Source organism: Colius striatus, chromosome 4, assembly GCF_028858725.1.
Source record: "Colius striatus isolate bColStr4 chromosome 4, bColStr4.1.hap1, whole genome shotgun sequence".
NCBI classification, from domain to species: domain Eukaryota; kingdom Metazoa; phylum Chordata; class Aves; order Coliiformes; family Coliidae; genus Colius; species Colius striatus.
In genome coordinates, this window is record NC_084762.1 from 29,552,729 (window position 1) to 29,578,483 (window position 25,755).

The following is a 25,755-nucleotide window of genomic DNA, read 5'->3' on the forward strand; positions in this document are numbered from 1 at the left end:
GTGTAGGATTAACCCCCCAGCACTGGCTTGCCACCCTTGAACTCAACTCTAGTGGGATCTTCCCCCTCAAAACTAGTTTAAAACCCTTTCTATGAGACTCACTAACTTGTTCACAAGGATTCTTCTTTTTGAGACAGGTGAACTCCATCTGTCACCAGACCAGGTGTCATGAAAATTTCACCATGGTCAAAAAACCCAAAGTTGTGTTGGTGGCACCAGTCTCTGAGCCACCTGTTAATCAGGTGAGTTTTCCTTATTCATTCAGTATTCCTCCTGTCCTGAAAGGGTTGAAGGAGAACACAACTTGTGCTCCCGAACCTTCTAGCATTCTCCCCAGTGCCCTGCAGTGCTTTTTAATAGCTTTTGAAGCTAAGTAGCCTTGCAAAAACAGCACGCAATTTAATAAACTTAAGAATCATTAGATTTGCAAACTTACTGACCAAAGAAAAACTAGAATTGGAAACTATAATTCTGTCTTTTAGATTATTATAAATTGCACTTTATTTGCTGCTGAACAGAATGCACTCGGTATTTCACTTACAAAGAAACTTTAAAACTTAAAGAACTTAAAACTTTAAAAATCTAGAACCATAGTTTCTAGATACCGCTGTCAAGTTTAAATTTTGGTATAGTAATTCAACCTGTTTGTTTTTACTAATTTGAAAGAAACAGAACAAAATACACCCATATTCCCTGGGAGCAGTTCATTAAGGGATTTAAAATTGTGTGAAAGGAAGGTATCTGTTCTTCACCACTCTTGTTTTTTCCTTTCTCTGTATCCAGGCAGTCTTGCTGAACCTGTACTGTATCGGAGCAAAATCATTCCGCCTGAATCGTGTGTTTCACCTTATAAACACAATGAGGCAGGGAAGGAGAGGGGAAAGACCAAAGACGCTTTGAAACATGAGAGAACCAGCCTAGTAGGCCACTGGGGTACCACATGATTAAGAATTTAAGAGGTGTTAAGAGACTTTCCAAGCACATAATGATTTGTATTGTAAAAATACCTGTTATGCCAAGAAATCATAAGGTTTGCCAACAATCCGGAAGGATTTACCTTGGACACTTATGGAAAGAAATCATGTTACAGTTTCTTCAAGTCTTCATTCAGTTTAAGACAGCTGAATCCCTCTGCCACGTTGTAGGCTAAGAATGTGGAAGAATTTGAATTTTAACAACCTCATCCATATCATCCTGTATTTCCAACACTTTAAGCTATGAAGCTTAAACACTTCAAACTATGAACTTAAATGCCCACTTAGAACTTTAATTACAATTTTCAGAATTTCTGTTATCTCCATTATCAAACAAGAATGATTTGTGATTAGGACATATAATCCAATATTATACATTTTGACAGCCTCCAGTTTGGCTACAATACACGATTCTGCTACAACACGTTATCTTGTTTTATTCACTCTTCATAGCCCAGTGGCATGGGCACCACACTTTTAGTTTGTGAGTTGTCTGAAAAACATAGATCTGAATATTAATGACAATGGTCAGGACACTTAGTTTTCCACAAAGAAAATTTTAAATGCAGGAAATGTGTTTAATGACAATCTGACAGATGGTCGACCTTGTGAGGACAAAAGAGGGTATCTTGAAATAGGACGATATCAAAACTAGATTTTGGCAATACAGAAGATGTACTGTCCATGTAGTTCTGTCATAAGCTTTAAAAATACTTTTATTAAATAAGTTTTTCCTTCCTGAAGACCAGATAATACACGAAGCCAGGAAGAGTCCAGGGGTCAGAATCTTCAGTTCTTAGTTATTCTCTATGAGGTTTTTTTTTTGGCTTTTCTTCATAAGATTCTCCATACTCATTCACTCTGCTCTTATCCACAGGATAAAGCCTGGCAGAAAAAAAAAAGTTGCATTATTGTCTGCTACCTGCAGGAATGAAGCAGTTCTGTGCTACCTAATTTTAAAAAAGAATTTATTTCTCATCATATTCTCTGTTCCCATTTATGGCAAAAGCCACAACAGTTTTAAAGATTCACCAAAGATACATCACATTAAGACTTAACCAGTTATCTGGTAACAGGGCCTCTTAAGACATGTATTAGCTGCAATAAAGCTTGGCTGGAGTATTTATCAAGAAATTCAAGATAACTCTCAAACGTGAAACTAGTGCCCAGCCCTATCAGAAGTTATTGATCTCTTAACTTCTAGAAAAACTACCTTGGAAAGGGACCTATTTTACTACACTTATGTGCAATTATACAACCCCAGCTGAAGCCTGCTTTTACTATTACTAATTAGTTGGATGTACACATCCATACACTCTGCTATGATGTGAATTTGGCCTAAAATTCTCATTTGCTCCACATATAAATATTCTTGGGAACAAGAATTCACTTTGTGTAGCCTCACTGATGAACATTTATTTCAAGGATTACTGCACATAACCTTCTTCCTCATCTTAGTTACTTAAAGAATCTGAAACTCATCAGATACTCAGCTTACAAGAGAACCTGATAGCCTGTGTTTGGAAACTTGATAAAGGGGAAAGCAGAACAGGGCAATCCCTTGTCAGAAAACATCCTTCATTAGTGCCTCGTAGAGCAACTTGGAAAGCATGCCTCAGTTACTGAACATGTGTGGACACGTAGCCTCTCAGCAAGGGGCCCAGAACTCCTAAGTGGGTTTGAGAATACAAGCTTAAGAACTGCTCTCCTTCACTTTCCTTCAGGTATTCATCTGGCGGGTTAATTTTTTTGGTAACTTACAAATGGGAAATGATCTGCTGAAAAGGAGGAGTGCTGTTTTGGGGAGGGAGAAGGGAAAACTGACAAAAATTCTGTGAGAAAAGGGATTTCTTGACTACTCTCTTAGCATGCTAAAAAGGGTCCAAGAATACTGTCATCTGTGGGAAAGCATTTTCACTCCTCGTACTTCTGTTTTCAGGATCCTCTGTTCACCATTCCTGTCACCGGGCATGTGCTCAATTGCCATTTTCTGGACCACATTATGTACTACTATGGTATAAAAATTCTGCTTGAAGTCTATCCCAAACTATTCTATAGCTCTTTATAGCAATAAGACAGCAACTACCTACAGCATGGTAAATACTCTCATCAATATTAAAGAAAAGCATACCATCTTTGGTAAAGATAGACCAGGAACACGACATCATCTCTAAAGCACGCCAGCCTATGAGATGTTGGCATAGTGATGATAAAAGCAAATATATCATCAATAAAGGTGTTGAACGCCTACAAATAAAAGTATACTTCAGTTGGCTGTGAAGAAAGGAAGTCATTTGTCATATAAAGCTACAGGAAACAGGCTTCTTAGAACTGTATTTTTCAGTAGAAACACGGACTACTTCCATATTTAGAACAATACTTAAGGGTTATGCTGAAAAACTAATAAATGCAAACTTTACAGTGCTTTAATTTAATGAAGATTGTGCTGTCTACTACAGACCATGCTATTACAGTAACAAGTAAAAAGGCAGTGAGGCTACTTCGGGTGAGAGCATTGTCATGCAAGGGGAAAAACATGGATTTAACTTCATTGAAATCTTTAAAAGGAAGTGGAAAGAAACTTCATTAATTACTCAGGTGATTTAAGATGTAAAAAACGTCAGGGCACTTTCGTTTTCTGTGGGAATTTGAAATATGTGTAAAAACTTGTTAATTTAGTGCTCTAAAGAACATTAACTTGACAGCCTTGGAGAGACTTTCATATTTTCACTTGTCTCCTGGAAGTGACCATTCATCCCTTATTCAAGACATAACTGTCTACACCATTTCTGGTCAACTAGGCATACTATAGGCTCTGTTTTTGAAGCAATAATGAAATATTTTCTCACTACTTTTTCCTGAGTGAGAAAGTTTAAATTCCCAGACATCTGCTGAGAAAGCAACGCAAACAGGCTCCAAGTATGCAAAGGCAACAACAGTTTATCAGGGAAGGTAAAGAAAGTAAGAAGAAGGGCAACTCCCCTGGATCTGGCTCTAGCCTACACGGAGGACTAGAAATCAACTCTTAAGAGTGCACCATCTCTAGTACACACAATAAATGATTTCAACTCACTACAAGCAGCAGGAAATAAATCCAGCAAAGAATATTAACTGTTGGATTAACAAACCGAGTCACTAACACGGCTTCCCCTTTCAGCATCGGCAAACTGCACCTTAATCCATACCATAAGAAGGGGGAAACGATGTATTCTCTTGTGCACAGAAGAACCTACTCTTCAAAATGAATGAACATTTACATGGTGAAACAAAGCATCAGCAGAAGATGGGGGTGTTGGACAGGGGAGAGTTCCAATTAGTTACAACGGGAAAGCTCTTCCTGGCAAGTCAAACCAAATCCAGAATCCAGAGCAACCAAAGAATATAGACAACACCTCTCAAGCCTGTGCAAAGGTTTGTCGAGGAACAAAAAACACCATAGCAAGCTGGAAAAGGTGGCCTAAGTCAACATCCAAGTGAGTGATCGTACAATGATGAAAGGAAGAAAAAGCTAAACATTCCACCTTTCAAGCACTTAGGCAGTTGTCATAAGCCATGGAAACTGAATGCACTAAGGCAGGCCATCTAATAGTATTTAGTTCACCTAGTTGTCTTTTATGATGAGTACTTTCAAATGAGATGAGCTAAAAAGTATAAAGGCCATAACATCAAAGAGTACAGCAACTGGAAAGTTTGAATAATATTCATTTTTGCCATAGTCATCCGAAACAGGAAAGAGTTCAAATGAAAAAACTCAAAAGCTCTCTAAAACAACAATTGCAGATGAGACCTCAGACTATTCTTTCCACTCTTCAAAGTGCAGAAGACAGCAAACAACTTTAAACGTCCTTTAGGAAAAAGTCAATTACCCACTCCAAAGCCTTGTAAGTTAGACATAATGTTAAAACATCATATACTTCTTTCTCCATACACACAAGCCTTTGTTGTGGGTAGCCAATGGCATCTTAACAGGAACCATGAATGTTCTGCAAGAACGAGCTTATTTGCTTGAATACTTGAAAGGTTATTTGCTTGAATACTCTCCCTTTGCTGTCTATTTAACTGCTGATATTTCTGCTTAACTATTGTATTTTGCTGCTGAAGTAAAACTGTGAAATAACTTCACTAATACACCTTTTACTCCCGTTAAGAAACACACCATTTTGTCTAGTATAGGTCTGAAAGACTAGAAGTTTATTTTTGACTGTATTCCCACATCAAACACAGTTTAGTCACTATTCTGCTATCAGATATATTTCAGTCTGCTTTCCTAGATGCCCTTATTCTCTAAAAACATGAAGGCAGCAGAAAGTTAGGCTATTGCTGTAGGCTCACAGAAATGGAAAAGCTACACAAGGTACTCTGAATTTTATTATTTTAGTTCTTTTGTCGCAGATAATCTGTCCAAAATTAAACCATGTCTTAGGCAGTTTTTAATACCCTTAAATACTGATGTTCTGGAGAATTATAATATGTTGGCACAAGGGAAGAATAAATGAAAGCATTTATGAGGGGAAACAAGAAAAAAGGGCACATGTTCATGGCATCAAGGTGGTGATCCAGCCCGGGTTTCTCAGGACACAGGGAGTAGGAAAACAAAGGACAGTACAAAAATCCTAATGACTCAGAGAGGTGGGAAGGATGGAGTCAAATTGCTATCAGCTCTTTACAGGTACCAGAACAAAACTAGAATGTAGATGCTGACTGAAGGACGTAGAGACACAGGAGCTCAACAGTGGATGTCCCCTGTCCTCTGTGTCAGTGCAAGGAATCCTGACTGCGATGCTACGGTACATCCATCTTGGTGCCTGAATACACAAACCACTTGGGCAAGCAAGCAGGTGCCTGTGAGTATGCAGGTATCAAGAGCTGATTTTGTTTTGAAATAAACTCACCTTCTCCTCCTCCAAAGTCCAACGTTAAGTTTTGCTACGGTATCACATTTTTTCCTATCTGGGCAGTCTAGGCAGAGGGGACACCACAGTGCAGCCTCTCTTCCACCACCTAACAACCCAACCCACATTTCTCATTACACTGCCCAGAACCTCAGCACATCCCAGCAAAGAACACTGTGTACATTACTTTAGCCTCTGGTAGCTCCTGGAACATGCCAAAGGAAGGTCTCTGAGTGGACCTATCTGCTCTGGACAACTATCATTTGTTAATATAATCTCTCTTTCATAGAAGAATACATTAAATTGAGACTGAATGGTTTATCTGCAGGACCAACATTTGCACTCACACAAGACAGTCAACAGTACAAAAGGCAGCATTAGCATCAAAACTCTCATTATATGGAAGTCATTATGAAAAATGGAAAGCAATGTTGGTTGTTTTTTTGTTTTGTTTTGCAGGACTTTAGGAAACAAGTTGAGCTTTTAAACAACAAAAGCATTTTCAGCTTTAAGCTACATCTTACTAAGCTGTTTCTTACAGAAAATTATTTCCAAAATGACCGCAGCAATCTTTAAATTCGAGATTTACTTACTTTGTAAGTGAAAGCCTTCCATGGTAAGTGTGCAACAGATTTCATCTAGAAATAAAAATATCAATCTGTAAAAGAGTCTGGAAGAAGGGACTGGAAAAGTAGTCTTTTATCACTTTTCAGTCTTACCTTGTAGTTTACAAACAGCTGGGGCAGCATAAACAGGAATCCAAAAGCATACACTCCTGAAGTTAAAACATGGAAAATTTACAGATAAACGCACAGCAGAAATACATCACACAACTATGCTTTCACAATTAAGAGACCGACATTCCTTTTCCTAAAAAGAGACGATGCATCTAATCCTTTTGTTTACTTTGCAGTTTTGGAACTTACAGTCAAGCTATTGCTCTATATTACGCTGATCAAGCTGATAGCAGTTGATTTTCTACTTTTGATTCCTGGCCTCCATTTGAAAAATTACAAATAGCAAAAAAGACATAAGAAGGGACTCACCATTGACAAAACTGTTTATCAACCAGGAGTACCAGCTACAAAGACAGAAGATAGTTCTGTTATTTTTTCACATCAGTCAAAAATACATACCTGCAATACATCCTCTCTGTGTCTGCATGTCAGTTACTCAAAAAAATGGTAATGTCGCCAAGTACTTTAGCAAGAACTCAATACCTCAGCTCTTCTTTTGATTAGGAAGGGCTCCAGAGAGGGTAGTTTAAGCAAAGGAACAGGAGTTCATTTCAAATGGGCAGTGGCACAGGTTGCCCAGAGGGGTTGTGGAGTCTCCTTCCTTGGAGGTCTTCAAGACCCACCTGGACATGTTCCTATACGACCTCATCTAGGTGAACCTGCTTCTGCAGGGGGGTTGGACTAGATGATCTCTAAAGGTCCCTTCCAACCCCTACCATTCTGTGATTCTATGAAATGATGCTCATTAGTAAAAAACAACGAGTCTGAAGAGCTTTATCAATTGCTTTTATAGTTTTTCAGAACGTATTCTAAATACTCAAGAGACACTTCACATGACAGCATAAGCACCTACCAAATTTCAAATGACAAATACCATTCTGTGTAAACCACTACAGCAGACACTTAAAAAAAAGTAAATAAGATGAATCTACTTTTTTCCCTCCACACAGCTAATAACCCTTCCCATATGTTCAATGGAGCACAATCTTAGCAAAATAACAGTAAGAACAGCTAATTACTGTGATGCTGGTTGCATTTATAATTAAACCTGCACTGCTATGTTAATGACATGTTAGTAGCAACATTACAGCTGTAGCAGCACTTCAGTAATCCACAAGCATTTAAAGAATGCCTCAGAAAATGCCTGCAAGATTAAAGGATAAACTGCTGCTAAGATTATTTGTTCTGTCAGTTTAATACAAACAGATTGAACAATGATAACAATTGTATGACATGAATTGGTTTCACTTTCTTAAGCTACACCTCATAGAACACCTAGTGGATAGATTCAACAATTTTGTGAGAGAAGTAGAATTTTTAAATGCTGCCTCTTTGTTAACTGCTTACTAGGACAAGAACCTTATGAAAAAACTTGTTTTTCCAATAGCCCAGAAATTGCCCCTTTCCAGTTCAAGCGCTATGGCTCACATAGACAGCCAACAGTAGTTCTGATGCTATATTAAGGTTCTGCCTTCTCTCCCCTCCGGGCCTAAATACTGCTAAAAACCACATCTACATTCCTGTCACCATGCTTGTGTTTGCAGACTTTGTCTACAACAAAGTCTCATGGCTGCACACTGGCTTGCCTCTCTCCAACAGAAAATGAACTAGCTATATTTTGAGTGAATGCAGACAGGCCTTTCATCTTCTCATGAAATACTGACTCTTCAGCTCTTGCTGAACTGTAAGTATATTGCAGCAAGTCCATGGCTCTAAGGGAATCCAGAGTTCGTTCTTAAAAACTTGCTTTCTTCTTTTGCTTGCTTGCTATCCTAGCTATCACATCTACCAATATAGGAACTTCTTGGTCTGAGCAAATGATTTTGGGACAGTTTTTGCTTCTCTGATATTGGATAGGTTTAACCACTTAATTCCTCTCATCTCTCCTGCTACCTTATCAGTTCTATGAACATCAATGGCAGCTTTCTTCCTTCTCTTCTGATTGACTGCTTGTGTATGCAAGCTACTTATTTCTGTACTACAGTAATATCAGGTTACCTGTGAAATACAACAGTATGGAGTGTACAGGACGTTTAAAAAACCAGCTAGGCTCTTCAGCTTTAGATCCTACAGAATGAGGAAGTTTCTGGTTCATGACTTACAAGCCAAACAAACTAAAATAACTGATTTCTATAACCCATCATCTCCACTTAATTAATACATAAAAAATGGAGAATGTTTCAATTCTGTATAAAAAAAACGTTTATAGATTTACAGTACCTTTTGTATTTGACATTCAGCAAGGAGTAAGCTGCACCTCCAATACACAGTGGATAGAGCAAATATGACAAGTATTTCATAGCCTAAAAGGCAAGGAAAATAGTTTGTTAGCTCACGTTTTTTATACAGTAGTCTTTTTGTGGCATTAACTGGAAGACAGCACTCTAGCTTTTTTCCTGAAAATCTTTTCCTGTTCCCAAATGTCTTGCTTTTATTTCCAGTAATGCTTCCAGTTCTAGAGAAGGTGATGAAAATTCCAATGTCCAGTTCAGACAGCCCAGCACCTTACAGCAAGAGGCGCCAGAGAGATCGGTCTAGAAGTTGCTCTCAACACCCATGTGACATCTATGTTCAACTCCTTTCAGAAATCAGGAAGCATCAGGAAGCAGTGTAAATGACAAATACCATTTTTTGAGTTAGTGAATTGTAACATTTCTCTTCACACTTGCAATTCTGCTTCTCAGAGAAATGTTTCAACCAGATTCAGGTAACAAAATGACTCTTTCACTGATTCGTTTCATAAATTATCAGAATGAAGCTTCACCATCTGATCATCCACATGAAGATGATCCAGTTGGCAACTATGCGAACATGGAAAATACTGCAATATTGTGGCAATAAAAAAAGCAAAACAAGTCAAGCATCAGGCCACATATAAAGACTTTATAGATCAGAAGTCACAGTATTGCCTCTTACCTGGGTATCATACTCCTCAGTTTTCTTTTCAGAGTCACTGTATGTACCAAACTGCAACACACATAAAAAGTACAGTCAAGTCAAAACTGGGGGAAAAGCTTGCTGTCCTACTCCCTAAACATGGATTTCAACTGCAAACTGAACTGCTTAGACATTAAGCTAGGAAACAGTTTAAAGTTCTTATAAGCTTCTACACAAGAGCAGGATCACACAAATGTCCAGTGCAGCCTACAAAATACAGGGTAGGCCAAAAAGTTTAATTTTTCTCTTTGTATTTTATACCAAACGTCCAAGGACTTCTTTGCTTAGGAAAATGCTGTTGATACAGCAGAGTTCACAGAGCAAAGTCAAATGGCTAAGAATATGGCAGATATGAGAAGCCATTATTAAAAACATAACTACTTTCGTGCACGAAGAGGTCAGTTATGGGCAATTTCCACTTCTCCAGGAATTGTGACTGCTTAAACACAGTTCCTTGAATACTGACAAAGGAACAACCAGAGCTATCAGCCACTGAAGATGCACAAACTTCAAGCAGCACAGAACCTCAGTACTTCTTGTGAAGTAAACACCAAGGATTAGACATACATTTCTCAAACCAACAAGAGAAACTTTCAGTGTAGGTTGTGTATTAAAAAGATTGTGCTTGCATTACAAAAGAAGTTAATCTGAATCTCTGCTGCCAACTGCATGTCCTGCCAAGAGTCTTAGGACTTAATTTTTAAACAGAGAATTTGTCAAAGGTTGTCCTGTCCTCAAACATGTCACATCTTCTACTAGTTTCACAACAGAGAAGTTATACCTACATACAAACAGCTGTTTCTTCTGCTGTACTCCAAGAATTTTTTTAAGTTTGAAAATGCATATCCAGGTTTTGGATTAAGCCATCCATGAAGAGATGTACATGGGAAACTTTTATATTTCTTTAAAAAAAAATTTTATTTCCCTAAAAGCCAAACTGAATAGTCACCTGGAAACACATGGACAACTCCAGAGCCTAATCATTAACAGATCAAAGTCTACTATACCTGGATTTTGGGTCTCCAGGCTTGCCACTTGATTGTCATTTTCAAAGCTTTCTTCACTTTCCACAGCTGTGATTAACAAAAACAAAACATGCATACAAAAGATCATCAAAAGGAATACCTTATGCAGGACTCAGGTCATCAGAATCAAGACCATAGTAGGTCTATTTTAAGCATCCACTGCATAAAGCAGCAACAGCTCAATTGCAGTACAGTGCCTGTGTCTCTGAACAACAAAATGCCCTGTCACCAGACAAGTATCATACTGGGATACATACTATAAAGGCTCCCTGTCAGAGGATGTACTTCAAGTGCAATAATGTAGTGCTTCCAGGAATGCAAAAATCTTAGCACTTTTAATTGCTTTTAAATCCTGCTACCCTGCCTGATCTGGTTTCCACTTAAACTTCAAAAAAGAGTAAATTTGACATCAGAGTTATCTTTTTCCTCACTACAAACAAAAAAAAAAGCATCACTTTTCTTGACCCAAATATCTTTTAAATTACTTGACACTTTAAATACTTCAGAAATTAAAAAAAAGAGAATTATTTAGATTTCAAGGATCAAAATACAAAATAATTTAGAGAAAGAATTACAATATTTACAGGAATATATATTTGTTCCTAATACTTAGTTAAACTTTCACACAACTGAAGAAAGTCTGAAAGATAAGACTAAATTGTTAGTTATAGGAACAAAGCCACCAGAATATCTGATGTAGAAAAAAGTAACATACAGAAATAAATCAGACTTAAAAAAATCTCAATTTACTGAAAAATAATGTAACAGTCAATGAAATGGTACTATTTAAAACAACACTGTTCATAGTTTTCACAACAGTTGAATCTGTTTTATACAACAATTTAAAATTTAAGGATCCCTTTGTGACTTCACATTCAGCAATTTAATCATTGACTAAAAATTCTGAACTGTTTTGTTTCTACAGGGACTATCTGCACCTAAAATGGATGTGTAGTCAAAAATTCCACATGAGAGTTCTGATCTTATTTTTAAAGACTGAGAAGTAAATAGATCTGCAAGCAATGCCGGGTAGAGAGATCTCTTGCATGTTACTATGTGCTTCCCTATACATAAAGCCAACTTTTAAGCTGTGCTTGCAACCCACTGACTGGAAACAGTCTTCTGGAATTCGAAACACAGCAAGCAGTCTCCTCCTTTGCCTCTCTCACCCTCCAAACACCTCAGTCACTGCCAGGGAGAACACTGCAGACCAGTGGCGCTGCCTGATGGCACATGGCCTGCTCTTAGGCAAATGTTTCCGTGAAGCTTTGGTGACATGGTTATACATGTCTGGTCAGGAGTGATGCCCATAAGGTGCTGCGACACAAAGAAGCTGCAGCATGGCTCTGTGTTTGGTTTCCGCAATACCAGCTGGCCCATCCCAGAAAAAAAAGGTGCTCTCAGTTTAGTTATTTGGTAAAGGGACACAACCTGCTTTCCCACTGAAAGCCTGTGAGACAACGCTGCTAAGACAGCAGACTACAGCAGTAGTTTTCCAGTAACTGGTTCAGTATTCTTTTTCTACAGTGAACAACGGATGTGGCTGCAAAACCTGTTTTCTGGTTCTAGAGCTTTATGAACTCACCTCAATCACTGCACCAATGCCTGCTGGGATCAGTACCAATAAACTTGTTTGTTCATCCAAAAGGAAAAGAAATATGACCACAGTACTGAAGCACCGCCAAAGCACTGGAGAGGAAAAAAAACCAAATTAAAAGCTTATTAGTATTTCAGCTGACAGCTGAAACGACAGAAGTCTGTTGGCCTATTTGCTATAATTCTATCTGACACAGTTTAAGCCTGAACATCTATTTACATCTAGATACATCAAGTAGTCCTAGAAACAGCAAATGAAACCATTTTATGAAATCTGTACCACAAAAGATGAAAGAAAACAGGATTTTTAAAGGACTTCTGTACTGCAGCAATCCAGCAACTTATTAATACTACTAACAACTACATTCATGAGTCTTGTCTCGAGGAAGCTGAAAGGCCGTAAAGTAACATAACGTCAGTCTTTGAAACTCATGCAACTAATTTAATGTTTGTAAATGTTAAGAAGTAGGGGTTATCTTTCAGGTTTTGCTTGTGTCTGCCAACTAATTCTTAGATTTGAATATCCATCCTCTTTAGCAGGGACTAAAAGAGAGAAGACCTATACGCTCAGACATCAACAATTACTCTGTACCATTCCACAGCAACTGCCTGTCCCACTGCATCCTCAGGGCAAGAAACAGATATAGGCAGAAAAATGACTAAGGCTTACTAAAGACTGGATGGAAGTATCAATTACTGGAGACTAAAGACTGATACTTTGATAGTGAAGTAAAAAAACACTTTGTCTTTCTGTCTTTCCAATTTGACTTTACTCACTTTTTAAACTAGCAATAAGACCTTAATTCTGAAACTCCATGGAGTGCTTTGAATTGTTACTAACTTTGTGGTGTACATATGAGAGCAGCAGTATAAATACCTTACAAAAACAAAGTGTGCTCTGACAAAGGCAATAAATGGATTCTCCACATGCAAAAACCATGTTGCTGCTCACCCTAATTTAGAATTCCTGATTTTTTCCTGGTAGTGATATTCCTCACGCATTTTAATTAATCTGTAAATATGACAAATTCAGGGATAGTTTCAGAGGTCAACTGACTCTATTATTTTGTTTTATAATCAGAATGGAAAAATCTTAGAAAAGAATCAGGATTTTTTGGGGGGCGCAATAAACAAGGCTAGGAAGTGCTGTGTTTTTTAAAACCTCCAGCATCCAAGGCTGGCTACTACGTCGTCTGTCTCTAGGAAGACTTCACAAGCTGTCAGACTATGTTTCTTTCAACATCCCTACATCCAAGTCAACTCAAAGTTCCCATGCTCTCCCTTCCCCACTGCCCCAGAAGCTTCTACTGCTCCTGCTTACATCAAAGCCCGAATCAAACAACAGCATTTCACTACAGTGTTTTTCCAAGAAATAGTTTGGAACCTGTAGTTATCTATGAGGAACATACGGGACTTGCAGGGTAACATTACCCATGACAGCACATTCTCTCCACCCGTGGGTTTTTTTCTGGTCCCCATTCTTTTCTCTAAGTATCTTTCTGTTCCTTCAGCAAGGGAAATAGAGTAACTGACTTAGTATTAAACTAACTCTCAATTGCAAGACAGTCAAATTTCAGAAATGACACAAGTGCTTAAAAGCAAGTGATACTTGAGCACAATGTTAGCAAAATTAGAACCAGCCCTTTAGCAGTCTTCTTTTCACACACAAAAACCCGCTCATTTTGCCACTTTGGTGAATCTACAAAGTGTCAACCTAGAGGAAGGCTGAAAACACACAGTCTATATTACACAGAACACACATAACACTTTGCAATCTGGCCCATACCTGCTTTTGTAGACATCCCAATCATGCTCCTCTTTTTCTTCCAAAAACTGATGTCATTTTTGAATGCAAGGAAATCAAACAGAAGCTGCGAATAGCAAGAAACACACTCATTTGCTTGAAACGTGCACAAATTAGAGACTGACAGCTGAAATGTTAAATATGCATTTAAGCTGGAAGTGAAGAAACACGTGGTTTAGAAGCTTCATAAATAAAAATTAAGTACCACAATTAAAAGTGAAAACCTGTTTCAGAAGCTCAAACTCTAAAAGCAGGGCAAAATGACAGGATGAATTCCAAAAACTGACACTGCTACAATGCTCCACAACTAGGTGTCCTATAAAGAAAGTTAGTGACCCAATACAGGGTTACACGCAGTAGAGAACGAAGTATGAGGATCCTGAAAAACTGCTCACCTCCTTGACAGACCATATTAAATTCGATCCAAAGTGCTTGGTATGTAATTTATAGTGTAGCCCTCCAGAATATCAAACCTTTTTTTAAAAAAGTCCTACAATACAAATCAGGTTTCCTCTCTACTTCATCACTAAGAAGCTGACCTAAGCTTTGGGAACATTTCAGCATTACATTTATTGCAGTATTTTTTCCAGTATTTTCATTCGGTATATTTTTCAATATTTCCTTTGAGCATTCACTATCCTAAAAAAACAAAAGCAGCACAGATGCATGAAATTCTTGGGTCAGAGAATTTTAATGGAAGAGTGTTTTCTTTTTCATTTGGGAAAATGATGTACAGAAGAAAAAAACATATCAGAAGAACAAGTCCTAGTCTACAAATACCTTTCAAAAACACAATGGAAAAAAGGAAATTAATATGGCTGGGAAGTCTAAGGCTTTCCAACCAAATTAACTTTCCAACCATAATATGCCCAGCAAGTTCTTATCTCTCCCAGAATATGGGAATCACAATGAGTGTAATTGTAGATGACAAAAATGTTCACAGTAGAACAAGTCTAAAAGAATTGTTCATTAAAACAAAGACTCATATTTAAACAAAGACACTCAATACTATGAGAAAGATGCAACAATAAGTAACTATGACTATAACCCTTGGCTCAGTTCTTTATGGCAACCATTTTTTGAAGTAATTTGCACCAGCTGATTTAAATTTCTCCTGGGAACAGAAGTTAGAATCTCGAACCCTACTACTGGTGCCCCAGCTGTGCCAGTGCCCTGGTAAACCTTGCAGCAGCTCCACAAAGTTAAGAGGCAATATTAATTCTAGGAGCTTTGGTTCAACTACAACTTAAAAAAATAAATAAGTGAAGTCAAGTGATTTACATTTCAGTCAAGACTGTTAGTTTCTATGTAGTCATCTCAAATTTCTGTCTTGAGATTTTTATATTAACTCTGTATTAGAAACACAGCTGGCTTGTACCAGGGAACATTTCCATTGCTCTACTGAAATTACTGTTTCCAAGAACAGTTCTTCATAAGTGAAAGAGTTGAAATTCAGCCCCTGTCCTTTTTTATTTCACTTACATGGAATGCTGCTACGAAGAATGTCAAAGCCAGAAAGTACAGGTTAGTGTCAACAAAAATTCCTTTTACTTCATCTGCATCCTTTTCTGAAAACCCTAAGAGAAAGAATAATTAATTATGCAAGTACCACCAGACAGTTAATCACCGTTATGCTAGAGACCAGTAGGAATCTTATGTCACCTGAACACATTTTGTTAAGGAATCATAAATCCAAAACATGATGGCAACTTTATTGATAAAACCCAAGTTTATCTATATTTTGGCAAGCTATTTTGCTTGCCTTAAACAAATCACATCAGTTAGACCGATGTGCCTTTAACACCTTGTGTAAGTACAATCTAAGCTCAACCCCTCACAGGCAAAAGGAAGTAATTCTGGCCTGAAGTGAAAATAAAAAGGCTTATTAATTTTATACACGTAAGCTTCACATTGAAAATTAAAAAGTGAGAAAAGGACTATTCCTGTAGAGGACAACAAAGGTTACACTTACTGAGGACAAGCAGCATCTTAGGAAAGCCTTTTTTTCCAGGCAGAGGAGGTACTCCTAGAAGCATAGGTCTTGATATATGTGTCCATCACAAGACAGTCAAGACAGAATTTAAAAATTTCAATTATGCCATTCCAAGAAGGCTCATGAAAATTCATGGAGAAATGATAGTGGTTGTCCTGGTTTAGCAAGGAGCAGCTTTTGCTTGGTAACGGGGAGTGGGTTGCAGTGAAGACCCATTAAAGAGTTCTCGGACTCTCCCCTGGCTCCTGGGTTCAGACCCATCTCTGGCCCGGCTGGGCCAATCTGGCGCCTCTGCCATCACTATTTAGGGACAGGAATTTGGAATGCTGGCAGGAGGTGTGAGAGTGGTACAAGATGGAGGTGACCACACGGACCCCACAGTCAGAGAAGGAGGAAGGAAGGAGGAGCACTAGACCAGAGACCCCTCTGCAAGCTGTGGTGAGAATTCAGGCTGTACCCCTGCAACTCATGCAGGGCAACGGCAGGACTGAGAGCCACCAGCAGCTCCCTGTGAGTGCACCCAGGCTGGCAAGGGACTGTGTGGGGAGATGGCCATGGTGCAGGTGGTGCTGGAGAGCCTGCGTGCCGCAGAGCAGCCCTACACGAGGCAGAGAGGAGCTGCAGCTTTTGGGATAAATGCACGTCCGGGCTGCCCTGTGTGTGAGGTACCCCATGGACCTGCAGGGAGGACTGGTGCGGAGCCTCTTATTTTGCTTTTACGGTAGAACTATTTTTAAAACATTTACTTCCCCCTCTATATTCTCGTTTCCTACCACAGATAAGGATTTTATTTTTATCTTTATCTTGAGAGAAAACGACATAAGATTTGTAGCATTAAATCTTTTCACCAGCTAACCAGAAAAAAGAGCATTAAGTGTAATTTATGTACTTATACAAAAAAAAAAATGGGAGGCTGCTTGGATTTTTTTTTGGCCCCAAGATAAACAAACATACCAAACTGCTGCAGGGAGTACACAGCATCCTGCATGTGGATCCAAAACCGGAGTTTTCCAAGAGATATTTTGTCATATGACACTGTAAGAGGTAGCTCTGTTGTTGAATGATTTATAACCTGTATTTCAAAAAAGCATAGTTTCACTATTAACAGTAGAAAAATTGCAACAATTATTTCCATTCTCTTTTTTAGAAAAGAAAGAGATTATGTCACACTATGGTTTAATCACACGATTTTTTGGAAAGGAATAAGACCTTAGACTCAAGTTACTTTAACATGATAGAGAGCACCATCAGAAAATTTAACCATGAGTTAATTTTTTGGACATAAGACAACAGCTATTGACTTAGTATCAGCTGTGTCCAGTATACTCATTTCCATCACAGATCTCAGAAGCCACTCTGGGATGATAACACAACTTTTTCAGCTTAGGAAGTCTAAGACTTTACTGCTCACGAGACTGCTTCCACCACAGCTGACGCTGCAGTGACTGTCCTCCATATCCACTCAAAAGGCAGAAGCAATGGAATCCAAATATATTTGGTGGAATAGAAGGGAGTGCTTGGCAAATACTTCTGCCAGAGGAGAGTCTCAAAACCCACATCTAGCCTCTGCAGTTACCACAGTTCATTACAGTAAGTTAAACAGTCGATAGAGTCCTTTTGTGCATTTTCACTTTTCTTTTATGGCAAACAACCTATGACAAAATCTCAAGTAAGACAACATTGAAGATTACTGTAAAAACTGTTAGATGTAATTAATATTACTCACCATCAAATCTTTCACTCTGTTGCTTAGCTGATCAATAAATAATATTGGAAGGTAATGCACTGTCTTCCCCAACTGAACCCTAGGATGTTTAAACATGGATTTTATGACTGTAGTGATCTAAAAAGAAAACTACTTTTATTCAAATTAGCACTGATATATCACTTTCAGATCTACCCACGTAGATATTTCCCACCATCTTTTCAGACACATTTTAACATACAGCAAAAAATAAGCTACTAGCCTAGAATCTTTGAGAGATCTCTGTATAAAAAAACTAGGCATGTCTTTTATCTTCTTTTAGTTTGCTTCTACTTTTCTGTAGAAAGACAGAGTAAGAATAAATTAAAAAAAAATGGTTGTGATGATGCTGAAGCTGTTGCATGATCAAGGGCAGAGGAAATACAAAAGTCTATTGAAGAGAGACGTGCTGAAGTTTACTACCATATATTTGTGTCCTTTGTCTCAAGTAACCCTCTCCTGTTGCAACAATGACAATTCTCCACCATCTCCCCCACTCCTCTGTACCCCAATGACATCTATTAAATGGTCAGCAACAGTGCATGCTCTAGCTAGCATGGAACTATGCACACGATGGCTGGTAGGCACAAAGGAAGGCTAGAATACTACTGGAGAGACTGTACATGGACCAGAAATCTTCTATGCCTTCTCAACAGAAGCTCTTGTTTGGATTGCTCTTCCACCTCAGCAACCTGCATGGAAACAGTGGAAACTTCCAAGACTTTAAACTCTCTACAAAACTGATGGGTGGAAAGCTATTTAGCAAACTGTGTCCTACATGCAATTGCTTTGTCAGTATTTTAGAGAAGTATTTAGCTTAATGCTCTGAGAGAGACAAATCCTTAAAGTTCTTCACTAGAAAGGTAGTCATCTACACCATGAAGTTCTCTGTTAAAGTCTATAAAACCATAATAACAGGGCTTTCTGAAGTCTGAAAGTTAAATTTTGTTTGTTCACAAAAGAAAGAAGTCTCTATGCATGCTAAGAAAGACTGCATACTAAATATATAATGGGCAAGGCTAACACAGAAATGTACTAAATCAAGGCCAGAAATACTGCTTGATTATTTAACTGAAGAGATTTAGATTTCTCTAGAATGACTGCAATTAAAGCTACTGCTAGTGCAACTGGCTATTTCATATCCAAACTATTTCCTGTATAAGGCAATGACAAAACAGCACTGACCCTTATCTAAAAACGACCAGAAAAAATACCCTTGACCATCAACCCCAGTCCAATTCCTTCTTGTCATGAGCTTATCTTAGGACTTAAGTTCATCTATTCTGTCTGGGAAGCTATTCCAGAATCCCAGGATTTCCTGATTCAGCAACTGCTTCTGAATTTAGCAGGATACTTGTAGAGAAATGCCTCAACATATAGCACAAGCCAAGACAGCACTGCTTATATGGTTAACACTGGAAATAATTTCAGCGAGCTGTGAACAGAAGCTACTGCCTGCATTTAGTGGCCCAAAAAAGAACTCCTATCTCTGATTTTTAGTATTTTGTCAAGAGAATGACATAGTGTAGGAACACACAAAGTAGAATAAAGTCAGTCACAAAGGGAGAAAAAAAGATGTCATATGGGATCTGTGACTCTTCAACACTTGCAGTTTTTACAGACAATTTGCAGATTTGAGAACAAGGGAGTATGAAGTAATATTTTATTTTCTTTGTAGTTCTGCTTGTCTTACAATAACTTCATGCAAAAAAAGTATTCTTAGCTCCAAGATGCCCATGAATGAGATATCTCCAATTAGGTTTTCAAGTACATAATATCTTACTATCTTGTCACTATCTAAATACAAGCATTAGGAGTACCTATTCTTGTCTTCTAGATGTCAATTTAAACATAAATGTGCAGTAAGTTTATAATAAGAAATCCAGTAAAATTAAGTCACCCACTTACATCTTCATGTAACGGTGAACGTCAGCAGGGAGGGATGATCCATCAAAGACGAAATCTTCCACCATTATATTTAAGGTTAATCTTGACCTCCAGTGAGAGATGGGTTCATCTAGAACATTGGTCTGTTTTTCTGCTTCAATTTGCTTTAAAAATACAACAAACACACATACTTCTAACCAATACAGATTTCTGAATAACTCACGCGAACTATGGAGTCATTAACTGCATCACAAGACAGAAGCCCACTAAAAAACACTCTGATTTTTACCAGATCAAGTATTTTGCTCAAATACGACAGAACGGACAGAGCCACCACAATCTGACACTGAAAAACTTCAGCGCCCGTGCATTGCCTTAATTGTCAAGAATGAATATTAAGCTCCTTGATCTTAACGCCTTAAGAACGTGGATACTAGCCTGAAAAGGTCACTTATTTAAAATAAGGACTATAATCAGATGTTACTTCAGAAGACAGAAAAGGATATGGATGGTCAACCATATTAATTTTTGGGAGTAAAAAGATCAGACTGCTTGTTCTGAAATGCTGAGCTTCCAAATGTTGCATAAAGCGCTACTGATACCGAGTACAACCACTGCCATCTACTTGCTTTTCTTTGGAGGAACACCACTTGTCCTAACTTGCAGTGTTGGACTCCAGCCACAACTCGCTTTCAACTTTATTCTGATGGGATTTAGGACCAGTACTGCTGGCTACAGGTATATTTGAGATTTCAAGGAATAAGACAGAGAAATTCTCAAGCTCCACTTCCTATGAGGCGTAACAGCCATTCACAAGTAAATAATTAAATAACACTAGATTTCTCCCTCCCTAGTGAGTAATCATAGCATTTGTCAAAAGATATTATCACATTCTCTTGAATTAAGGGAAAGTATGACACAAGAGACGCAATTTGATATTGGTCACTCACCAAAATCAAGCTCGTATCTGTTTTATAGAAGCAAAGTGTATTATTTCATATGAATCCAATTCACTATAGAAAGCAGTATCATAGTGTTCCAGAATGATACACTACCATCAAAAGCAATGAATCCTTAAAGAAGTAATTAATGTTAACTAAGGAACTGGTTTAAAATCAGTTAGTGCTATAGAGAGCTCTACCTCTGCTGTGCTGAGTGTTCTAATATTAGCATATAAGCTGATCATCAAGAAGAGACGTTTGTAGAGTTTTTTTCCTAATACCATCATTAGTGTAAAGATGCAAACATAGCAGATGTTAACACTAGAAGTGCCTACAAAAGAAATTACTTTTCTTTGCAGTTGTTCATGTATAGATTTAAAAAACACCTACCTGCGTGGCTGATTCTCCAGTGAGTAAGTTAATCTCTTCTGGTTTAGGGACCATGTATGTGGTCAGAGGGCTTACTATATGCACCTGCTTACTGTCATGCCAAGGTAAAATGCCAGCATGATGAAGAAATATATATGCATATAATGTACCATTATTTCGAGTTTTCTTTGGTACAGAGACATTCACTGTCCTAAAATACAAAAAGAAGACATTACAAGACGGCATAGCATGTTGAAATATTTAACTATTACATACAAGGATTGCTGAAGATGTTCTGAAAGCGAGTAAGAAAAGGTTGGAGACCAAAAAAAAGAAGATAAGACATTTGTGTTGCCTGGCACATAACAATTAGTTCTGGTTAATACGTCCTAATGAACTGTGGTTGGATAAGATTGCTTTATATTTTCCAGTAGATATATTTGTATTTCCAAGGTTTTATTATTACCCTAGGATACTTTAATCTTTATCCAACTTGTCCTTTATTACCCTGGATAACACAGGACTACCTAAGCAGCTCTTTTGTTGTTTTTCCCTGATAATAGGTCATAGGGCCAAAATCATCACAGCACTTGTAGAAAACAGCCTTCTGTGTGTCAGATATATAAAACAGACTGTATACAGTAAAAAGTTTAAAAAGAAATTTGAGTTTTGCCAAGCACTTTGAATTAATAGAATGTCTTCTCAGCTATAGCACGCCAAGCACAGAACTCTAGATTGGAGCACTAGACCATGAAGTCACTCTCCTTGTGTTAGCCAAGAAATCATCCTACTTGCAAACTTGCATAATGTCTCCTCTGTTCCGATAAATTTGCTCAGTTTATTTTTCTCCGAATACTTTCAGTGGCTTCACAGACTGTCAGTAAACCCATTCTTACATTTCTAGACTGTCTGGGAAATTATGACACCCAAACTGCACATTCTTTAGTTACAAAAAGCTCGGGGCCAGGCATTTAGATTTTCACAACAGAAAGTCATTTTTACTATTATAAGCAAAGCATGCCTTTGTAAGACATTTGCCTATATGGCTGAAAACAGTATGGTGATCCAAACTAATAGCTCTGTTCAGCACATCATATGTACATGACTGGTCTGTAGCATAGTTGGCGAGATGAATGTTTAGAATGGAATCTGAAAATTATGACAGAAAACGTAGGACAGCATTCTAGAATCTATGTGAGAGAAACAAGCATTCTGCATTTACCAGCGCAGCCTTGTTTAGCAAGCTTTGTTTCTTGCAACTATGAGATGAGTTTCAATGTAAGAAAAGTTTAAGAGCCTATTCCTCAGCTCCTGGTGAACTTAGCACACAATTTCCATCATGGCAGACACTTTGTAAAAGCTTAATTCATTAAATATTCTAAGAATGTAAAGAAAATAATACTGATTTCATTAACATCAGCACTTTGTCCTCAACTCCAAGGCTGAGATCCATCTAACACCTTGCTTGCCTTAACATGCAAATGTTATTACTTTATGAAAACAAGTGTGAACTGGATGGCCTGGACAGCATGCAAAACCAGTCTTAAACCCAAAATAAAGAACAAAAGAGCAACAACTCTACCCTTCCAACAAAAATACCTTACTTCATGTATACTTCCACACATGTAACTACTAGGTTGGATACACGCTTCAGAATTAAATAAAGAACTCGTGGTTTAGATACCTACCTTTCAAATTTGGACTCAATATCAAAATCCTCCACGTTCAAAACCAGATCAATATTACTCTCAGCACCAATGCTTGATCGTGTAGTAGTATACAAGCTTAACTGAAATCAAAACACAGCATTCAGAGTGCAGAAACGCTAACTTCCTCCATCAGTAAGCTAAGAGTATGGAGCTGTATTCCAGCTTCATTCATCTCCCCAGTCTCCTGACAGTTAAAACACATTCTGAAAGAAAATGCTGGAGGACTAAAAAAGCTTTCAGCTATCCCTTCCCTCCTTTTGGGAGCAGAAACATATTGTTATGCAGCCACTAAATAACTTTCTATAAGATGACCTATACTCGAAGCCAAAGGTTTGTAAGTAAATTGAGCCACTTCTCCAGTCCAGCTGCTCTATTCAGCATATGTACCAACAGATATCGGAAGTCAAAAAAGAAAATACACTTCCATCGCCGCTTCCATGCTTACCTACAGGACAGAGGAAACCTACACAGAGCACTCGCCGTGCGCTCCCCGCCGCAGCACAGGACCGGGAATGGGTGGGCAGTGGGCGTGCCACGCGTGACTACAGCTGTCAGTCGAGCCGGCGCGGGGCTTCCAGCACCCGACAGGCGGTGGAGACAGGCCTGGGCAGGCACTGCCGACTCCTGCCTCCGGAGCGGGCCCGGAACCCGTGCGATACTGAGGAACTCCATTCGGCAAGCGGCTGGCTGAGGTGCCACGGGCCGAAGCGAGCCCCGGCCGCCTCCCTCGGCAGCAGGGGCCGCTCCCGGCGCCCCCGGAGGCCCGGCGCTCGCGGCCGCCCGCCCGCCCGTTTCCAGCGGCTTACCTGCAGCTTAGGCCTCCGCGACAGGTAGGGCCAGACGCACCCCGCCGCCGCGCTGCCCCTCGCCTCTGCCGCCGCTGGGCAGGGCCGCGTGTAGACGATGCCGTACATCACCCAGCACGTGTGCGCCACGTACACAGCGAACACCCCCACCACCAGGCTGGTGAACGAGCTGCGGCTCAGCATGGCGGCGGCCGCCCCCGACCCCTCAGTCCCGCTCGGGATCAACCGGGCCGGCCCGGCCCCCGCCGCCGCCGCTCGCGCATCCCCCGTACGGCGTACGGCCAACGGCCCCGCTCCACCCAGCCTCGCGTCAGTTCCGGCAGCGGGAAGGAAGCGCCATGCCGCCGCATAGCAACCGGCAGCGCGCGCCCCGGGCACGGGCACGGCCCCGGTCCGCCGGTAGGGTGCGCTGCGGGGAGGGGCTGCCCGGCAGCCGGTGCGCGCTCCCGTGGCGCCGGGCGGGGCTGCCGCCGGGCTGTGCCGTGGGGCGGGGCCCGGCCGCGGCGCTGCGGCGCGGTCGGTGCGCCCCGCGCGGCTGCCCCTCACAGCGTCAGGGGGCGCGGCGGGCAGGAGCGTGACGGTTGTCAAAGCAGCGGGACAGGACGCTCCTGGCTAGCGGTGTCCACACCGCAGGACCCCTACGAGCCACCTCCCGGGGGAAACAAGCGACAGCTGAGGACTGAAAGGAGTGTGCTAAAAAAAAATAATGCTAAATTTTTTGCTAATATGCTAAAAAAAAAAAAAGGAAAGGAAAGGAGCTCGAGGAGGAAACAGCCGGGGCCATGAGGGGAAGGGATGAGTGTCCAGCCCTGAGCAGCACTGCGGGAGCAGTTCCCTGGCAGCACTTGGGGCCAGTCACGCACTGCTGTCGCAGCCATGAGCTAACAAACCTGCCCCTCAAGGGAGCTGGAAAGCTCTTCCAGAGCCAGTGCTGGGAGTAAAATGGGATCATTTCTTGTGGTCCTTATGTGCCTACTCATGTGGTGTCAACCATGAGAAAGCATTGACAGGGGAGGGGTACGTACCTCAAGAACAGCTCAACTGAGAGCTTCAGGTAGAAGGTATCTGAAGCAGAAGAGGCACAGGCACTGGTTAGAGATGACCCAGCAGCTCAAGGAGGTAGCACGACAGTGAGCTTCCCTGCAACACAGACAAGCAAGGAAAAGGGCATGCAGGCAGGTGAAGGGCTCAGGCAGTCAGGGGTGTCACCATACCTGCTTCACGGGAGGCATGGAGCTTGGGAATACCACAGGGGAAGGGGAAGTTGGGTAGCTAAGAAAATGTGGAGAGTAACGGGAAAAAGGTGGGAGCATGAGGGTAGGGAAGGGGAATAGGGCAGGATGTAATAGCTCAGAACTCATAGTGCTACCTTAGCAGAGACCACATCACCTGAAAAAGACACGGAAACAAAAGAGCAGAAGGAAGGCTGCTGGATTCAGACCCTGCTGGCTCCCTCTTGAGCCAAACAGCAGAGGAAAGCTCTGCTGCCAGAGCAGAGCAAAGCTGGGGCTACAGCCTGTCTCTTCTGGCAGGCCACATGCTACTTTGGCAAGCAGCAGGGAACAACAGGGTTGTATTCAATCTGTTCTCTTATATAGAATGAACTTACATGCATTTGCAATCACCTACAGATATCTGTTCTTTCGCAAAAACCACTGCATGACTAATCTGACTTGGTGTGATGGTTTAGCCCTGGCTGGGTGCCAGGTGCCCACCAATTCATTCCATCACTCCCCTTCCTAAATTGGACAGGGAAGAGAGAAATATAACAAGAGGTTTGTGAGTAAAGACAGGGAGATTGCTCAGCAACTAGCAAAACAGACTCAACTTGGGGAGAAAAAAGGTTTGTTTTATTAATGAATCATCAGAAGAGAGCAAAGCAATGAGAACTAAAACTGAATCTTAAAACACCTCCCCCCACCCCTCCCTCTTCCCAGGACTCTCCTTCCTTCCCCTCCAGCAGCACAGGGAATGGGGGTTATGGTCGGTTCGTTACAGATGGACTTTGCCACTGCTTCTTCTTAGGGGGAGGCCTCCTCACACTTCCCACTTGCTATAGTGTGGGGTCTCTCCCACGGGAGACAGTCCCTCATGAACTTCTCCAGCTGGAGTCCTTCCCATGGGCCACTGTTCCTCATGAACCGCTCCAGCATGGGGCCTCCCACGGGGGCAGCTCCTCACACCCTGTCCCAACGTGGGTCACCCACCGGCAGAACAGTCCTTCAGGGACAGACTGCTCCAGCCTGAGTCCCTCACAGGATCACAAGTCCTCACAGCAAACCTGCTTTGGTGTAGGATCCTCTCTCTCCACAGACTCCCAGGTCGTGCCAGGAACTTGCTC

General features: G+C 40.4%; 1 protein-coding gene across 2 annotated transcripts; it reads right to left on the reverse strand.

Annotated features, from left to right (window-relative positions):
- Positions 1–500: 500 nt before the first annotated feature.
- On the reverse strand, positions 501–23,688 carry CLPTM1L (CLPTM1 like). Of its 2 annotated transcripts, XM_061995805.1 has the most exons (17): positions 23,415–23,688; positions 22,588–22,688; positions 20,921–21,110; positions 19,611–19,753; positions 17,685–17,763; positions 16,913–17,030; positions 15,448–15,542; positions 13,948–14,032; positions 12,151–12,254; positions 10,548–10,613; positions 9,520–9,570; positions 8,824–8,906; positions 6,913–6,947; positions 6,586–6,641; positions 6,460–6,504; positions 3,106–3,221; positions 501–1,859 (listed from the first exon to the last, which is right to left on the reverse strand). In XM_061995805.1, exons 1-17 carry the CDS (start codon positions 23,595–23,597, stop codon positions 1,775–1,777), a joined length of 1,635 nt encoding a protein of 544 aa, XP_061851789.1. In that variant the 5' UTR covers positions 23,598–23,688; the 3' UTR covers positions 501–1,774. The 2 variants fall into 2 exon arrangements, with proteins under 2 accessions (XP_061851789.1, XP_061851790.1); XM_061995806.1 differs by lacking the exon at positions 3,106–3,221.
- Between the last annotated feature and the right edge of the window lie 2,067 nt (positions 23,689–25,755).

Coding starts and splice junctions, on each gene's coding strand:
- CLPTM1L (XM_061995805.1), bottom strand. CDS start 23,597: ATGCTGAGCCGCAGCTCGTTCACCAGCCTGGTGGTGGGGGTGTTCGCT. Junction 17,031..17,684: donor ACAGAGTGAAAGATTTGATG/GTGAGTAATATT, acceptor TTTGAAATACAG/GTTATAAATCATTCAACAAC. Junction 9,571..10,547: donor CCTGGAGACCCAAAATCCAG/GTATAGTAGACT, acceptor TGTGTGTTGCAG/TTTGGTACATACAGTGACTC.